At 41.1% G+C, this 6,180-nt stretch overlaps 1 protein-coding gene across 1 annotated transcript in view; it reads right to left on the reverse strand.

The window, feature by feature from the left end:
• Window positions 1-3,895, reverse strand: part of LOC101863661 — a gene marked incomplete in the record, with an annotated part of 27,502 nt that extends 23,607 nt beyond the window's left edge. Inside the window, 2 exon segments of the mRNA XM_005095640.3 lie at window positions 94-741; window positions 2,694-3,895. Coding sequence (XP_005095697.2) covers window positions 94-692 — 599 coding nt within the window.
• Window positions 3,896-6,180: the final 2,285 nt, after the last annotated feature.

Genomic DNA, 6,180 nt, shown 5'->3' on the forward strand with positions numbered 1-6,180 from the left:
ATAGATAGATAGATAGATAGATAGATAGATAGATAGATAGATAGATAGATAGATATTTTCTCTTGCAAACAATGATCATAACATTTTACTTACGAATATCGATTTTCTTCTGTTGCTTTCAAAGGAGTGATGCCAGTGGAAATATTTTGGCTTCGCGTCTCATTCACCACATCTATGTCGGGTGTCGGTGAGGAGGACGCCTGTGACGTGACGTTACGCCTGTCACGATACAATCTGTTCCCTTGCTTCAGTTGTGCAAGGTTAAGGTCACCGTTGTCCGTTCCGGCTTCGATTGGACCATTCTCCGACAAATCCCCGCTAAGAGACGAGGCGCGAGAGGCAGACCTTTCATAAGCCTGTCCATCTAGCGTGTTCTGTGACGGGCTATGGGTATGTTCCTGAAACCATCTTGTTGATCCACTTCGTAGTTCAATGACATTTTTATTCCTCTTTGGGATAAGGGCGTTCCAAATATTTTGAACGAACGGCCCAGCATAATTTGCGCGACGTCGTGGATTTCGAGGAGATGTGAGGGGCTCTTTGGCCGGGATTTGGAAAATATTTGGGAATTTTTCTTCGTTTACATCGTGTCCCATTTGCTTCTCCGTACTCCATTGGTCATGGCTGTCACTGGTATTTTTGTGGGTGGCTGCTGTGGCCATCACGCCCAGTGTAATTAGAGGGATCAGCATAATTTGTTTTTTGAAGTTTTCTTTGTTTTCGTTTTTGTAATTTTAAAGCCTGATCCAGGTAAGTAGAGATGGGGAAAAAAGATATCGGAGTAGGGGTGGTGGGGGTGGGGAGAGGAAGATCGGGGGTAATGGATTCTCAATGAAGAGACATAGTCAGATGCCAAATATGTGGCAAAAATAGAGTACAACAAGCCATTTTCATGTGTTCTCTTTTTTTAATAAGTAAGAAATTGTGGTGAAATCAGGTAAACAAATACATCAAAGAACGTAATTTTTTTCTGCCAGTTTTGGCAATTTGTTTGGGGTTTTTTTAGGGGGGGGGGTGTTCAAAACTTTTTATGCTCGTATAAAACATATATTTAAATGTGAGGCAGCGTGGTGGAATCAGGCTCTCGTCAATATAATCAAAGTGAAGAAACTGGCATTTTTTCGCAGGTTTGAGTATATATATATATTTTTTTTTTTTTTTTTTTGGGGGCTCAACACCTTTTATGTCCATTTAAAAACTCATTTCTGTTTGGATTTTTCTGAAAAACGTTGATTAAAGGCACAAAAATGTAAATGTTCAGTTTCCACGGACTCTTAAGCTAAGGAAATAACTAATCTATGGCGGCCATTTTCTCATTAAATTTACCTCTGAAAACAGGTGACCCTCACTTCCTTCATTCGCAAATATCTCGACTTGTATTCAAGTTAAATGGATATTTTTTTCATCAAAATAAAGACAGGTGAATAAGCCTTAAGATGATACCAATAACTCTCCATGCACAAAAATTGACGAAAGCCTGATTCTACCACGCTGCCTCACATAGCCTACATGGATTTACGCAAAGGCGTTGGTAAAAAGCACCCAAAAAAAGTAAATTTTCAGTATCTAAGTACTCTCAAGCTTTGAAAGTCACCAGACTTAGGCGGCAGTTTCCACACTAATTTCTACCTCTGAAACCAGGCGACCCCCTTCTCCGTCAAGAGCAAAAATCTCATTGGAGATAGATGAATATTTCTTATCAAAAACATGGCAAATGAACAGGCTTTAAGATATAGGCCCTACGAATAACTCAATATGACCAAAAATTGATGAGCGCCTCATTCCACCACGTTGCGACACAATGTTCTCTGCTGTTATTATATCTTACTTATCAACAACTAGTGGGAATAAATTTAAGGAGCTGGGCAATGTGGATATTATCAAGCACTCAAGGTATTTTCTCAATACATGTAATTTAAACACAGGTAAAGAGTGAGGAAGGTTAGCAGTTCAAGAGACGTTTGAGATGAAAATGGTATCATAGAACATAAAGAAAAGCCTTGTGAAGAGGAAACGCAGCACAAAGTTGTGTTGTTGTTTTCTTTAGTAATTGTACGAGTTGGTGGGGAATGAAATTAATCATCATTTGTAGTGTAACTGTCCGGTTCTTCACTGTCGCCCTGAAGAGACCCGAGTTAGATTCCTTAGTGGAGAGAAATTCAAGAATATTGTATTTCTCACAGCTTTGGCTAGCCTTGACATGTAGGGTTGGTTGAAGACCGTCTCTGTAATTGATCTAAATTGTGTCGATGGAGGCGTAAAACATAATATATTCAAACAAAAGTTACATCGCTTTGTTTGAGCTTCACGCCACTTTCAATACAGTACGATTACTCAAGAGGTGGTACCTTCTAATGTGAATTCCATCTTCGAAAGGACAGAGAAAAAGTTTGTGGGAAACGAGAAAAACTCCCCAAACAACCCAAGTTAATTTTTTTTAAAAACATTGTAAGAGTACGAACCAGTTTCATACGCATAGCCACAGTAACATAACCTACTGAGCTAAAAAATAAACCCAACCCTCTCCTCCACCCCCACCCCATGCCACTTGCTCCTCTTTCAAAGATAATGTTCCTTGTTGTTTCAATGTATTGTACGTAAAAATAAAATAATGTTGATATTCTGTCTCGCGGTAGGAGAGATGGGGAAATAGGAGAGCTCTAACTTACTCTAAGACCAGTACTAGTACCTACCTGAATATATGCCAATTGTATGGAGCGTTGAACAATCAGAATAAGAAAGAAACAACTGCTACGATTTCAGTTTTTATACATGCCCATTTCTCTGTACTTGCTTCCGTTCAAGATAATCAAAGAAGTGTCAGCCATAATAGTGTCGTACAGTGTTTTTGAACTCATAAGATATTCCCCCAAAGTTTCCCCTTTTGGATCTATAAAATTCTGAAGAATGGCTCCACAAGTTTCAGAACCAAATTTGCACCATGAATCTTTTCTGACAGCAACTAGTTTTTACCAGTTAATGGCAATGCTTTTAGTGGATATGTCAGCCTCACAGAGCCAGTAGATTGTGAAACCATATGTTCTCTACATGTATGTGTCAAGATTGCTGGGCATGTTATTCGGAACTTGCAGCAACCACGAAAAGGGACAAGTTGTTCATCGACCGTCAGAAAAGGACTATAGCTGTTTGTAGTGCTTAGACAATTGTTTCTCAAAAAGGTCCCACACCTCACGAATGGGAGCCAGAGCATCCTTTGTTCTTCTTGTCGACCTCCTATCCATCTTGTCATTGAACCTAAGATAGGTCATCAGAGCTTCGAAACGCTAGTGACTGAAAAGCGACCTGACAGTGAGGAAGTTATTTCCCTAAATATGTTGTTTATTGAGATAATCTTCAAATCAACCATGTTCAAAGAGCCCAGTGCCAACAATGAGGCCATGAGAGCCTTTATTTCAAAATTTTCGTCGCTTTTCAACCACTTCTTCTATTTTCATAGAGTTGTTCTCCCTTGGATCACTGTTTGTGTTCTACAATTGTGTCATTCATTAAGTTTTTCAACGAAAAACAGCTCAAGGGCTCAGTAGGGGAATCAACATTCCCTTTTCAGTAAATACTTTGTGGGTGTGCTTGCACCCGTGACAGAGGGGAGAAGAACTTACTTACTTACTTACTTATGGTGTCAGGGTGTCGAGGCACCCAAGACAGGGGATTGCAAGTGTGATTATATTTAATTAGCTCAGTATTAAAAAAAACAATTGAACATTATTTGGTAAATACTTTAGAGTCTACTATTTAGTTATAATGTTGTTATAATGTAAACTCGCACAAAAAGTCCAGGAAAAAATATTCAAAGAAAGATAACTGAAGAACAAGTTAACCGAATTTTGTCATTTTATCAAAAAAAGATGCTTTCGGCTGTGTACAATTTCAGATTTCAACAACAACGAAAAGTTCATGTAAAATGGGTTTAAGTCACACTGGTCGGATTTCAAAAGTCTGAACAGCCATAGTTCTTCATGAACATTGTCAATAGTGGGTGTAGCCACTTCGTTTGACCAAACACTCGGTACAGCGTTGACGCATGGACTGGACATGCCTTCGGACACCTTGTGTTGCGGTAGGGTCTACCACTCCTGGACGAGGCAACCCAAGAGTTGTTGAAGGTTTTGTGCAGGAGGGTGGCTGTTCCTTATCCACCGGTCAGTGTGATCAAAAATGTTTTCTATTGGGTTCTAATCCGGACTACAAACTGGCCAGTCCATGCGGGTGACAGCTCACTGCTGCAGGAAGTCTCCCACGATGCCTGCACGATGTGGCGTGGCGTTGTCGTCCTGCAGAACAACCTGGGGTCCAATCTGCCGCAGGAGAGGAACATCAAGGGGACGCAGGATTTCCTCCCTGTACCTTGCCCCGGTCAAATTTGACAATAATTGTAGTATTTTTAGACTAGTCCATAGACTGGAACTCTTCCCTATACTATACGTTAACTTTGTTGACTACGAGAAAGCTTTTGACAGCCTAGATAGGGACTCAATATATGGAAACTCATGCGCCACTACAGAATACCTGACAAGTTTGTGAGATTGATCAAGAAAATGTATGAGGGAATGAGCTGCAGTGTCTTAATTGGAGGGCAACGGACAGGCTCGTTTGAAATGAAAACAGGAGTAAGACAGGGATGCCTGCTATCGCCTTTTCTCTTTTTATCAGCAATGGATTGGATAATGAGACAGACAACATCGGGACAGTGCGGTAGCATAGTGGACCATTTCCAGTCAGTTAGAAGACTTGGACTTTGCCGACGACTTGGCACTTCTTTCTCACAGTTGAACCCAGATCCAATAGAAGACAGATCGCCTCAGGACCTTCTCTCCCTAGTGACTCCATATTCACACAGATAAAACGAAAGTTATTCGAATGATGAGTGCAGCTGACGTTCCTATCACACTGCAAGGAGCACCCTTGGCGGATGTTGAATCCTTCACCTACCTGGGAAGTGTGATAAACAACAAGGCAGGGGGAACAGACGAAGACATAAAGGTCAGAATCCAAAAGGCAAGAGCAGCATTCATCATCCTCAGAAATATAATGGATGTCTAAGGAACTAGGATTGAACACCAAGCTGAATTCAAAACAAACGTAAAGACTGTTCTACTGTATGGTTCAGAGACATGGAGGCTCACAGTCACAGCAAATGGATTGGGCACACCCTGAGGAGACCCCCGACAAGCATCATCAGACAGACTTTGACGTGGAATCCACAAGGAAAACGTTTTAAGAAAGAAATACCAAAGATGACAAGGAGTCGAGCGGTACAAGCGGAAATGGAAAAAGCGTGGACATCATGAAAACAGCTAGAAAAGGATGCACAGGACAGGCTAAGCTGGAGAAATGTTGTTGATGGCTATGCTCCACTGGGAGTTAAAAAGAGCAAGAGAGTGCCGACAGTGGCATAAAACCCCCAGGACCCGTCGACTCTGCTTTTTTTTCTGGGTTTTTTCTTCACCGCCCTGTGCACTGACCGGGGGGGGGGGGCAGACATGGTCAACTTAAATCATCTTGCTTTGGTTTGTTTGTTTATTGTTTTTTTATGAGACTATCGACACAAAGAAACAAACGGAGTAGACCACACCAGAGCGCCCACCAACCACTCGCCCTAACAAATCATCAAGAAACAAACAAAAGTGAATAAAAATGGGCAATATAAAACTATCTTTGTGCTGTAGGGCCCACACATTTTATTTTCCATACTGTAGGTTGCAAATAATAACAGGCATAATGGGGCCTACAGAAAGTAAGGAACTGAGACACATTGTACTTTAGTCTTAGTGAAAAAGATACATGATATGTAGGCTACATGTATCATCTATCTGCTTCGTTTCCTGTGTTGGTTTGTTTGGTTAGAGCGTAAGTCCCATACTATACAGCATGTTGTTAGTACAAGAAAGTCTCTTCAACTGGAGTATTTGTACAAGTATCATAGGCTACATCTGGTGCAAATGCTGCATGAAAAAGATCTGTCGTACAAACTTGCGTACAAATGGAGATCTTGTAAGCAGTGCTGCTTTTGAAAGCAGCACATGCACTCCAAGTCCAGGGTTTCCTGTGGAATGTAGTACAAGACTACAGCATACCATGTTGCAAAGGTCGTGTCACATCCGCCTTCAACATCAAAGTACCGTACAACAACTCAATTACTAATCCACATAGCCAAGCGAA

The sequence above is a fragment of the Aplysia californica genome, unplaced genomic scaffold, assembly GCF_000002075.1.
Source record: "Aplysia californica isolate F4 #8 unplaced genomic scaffold, AplCal3.0 scaffold00109, whole genome shotgun sequence".
Classification (NCBI taxonomy): domain Eukaryota; kingdom Metazoa; phylum Mollusca; class Gastropoda; order Aplysiida; family Aplysiidae; genus Aplysia; species Aplysia californica.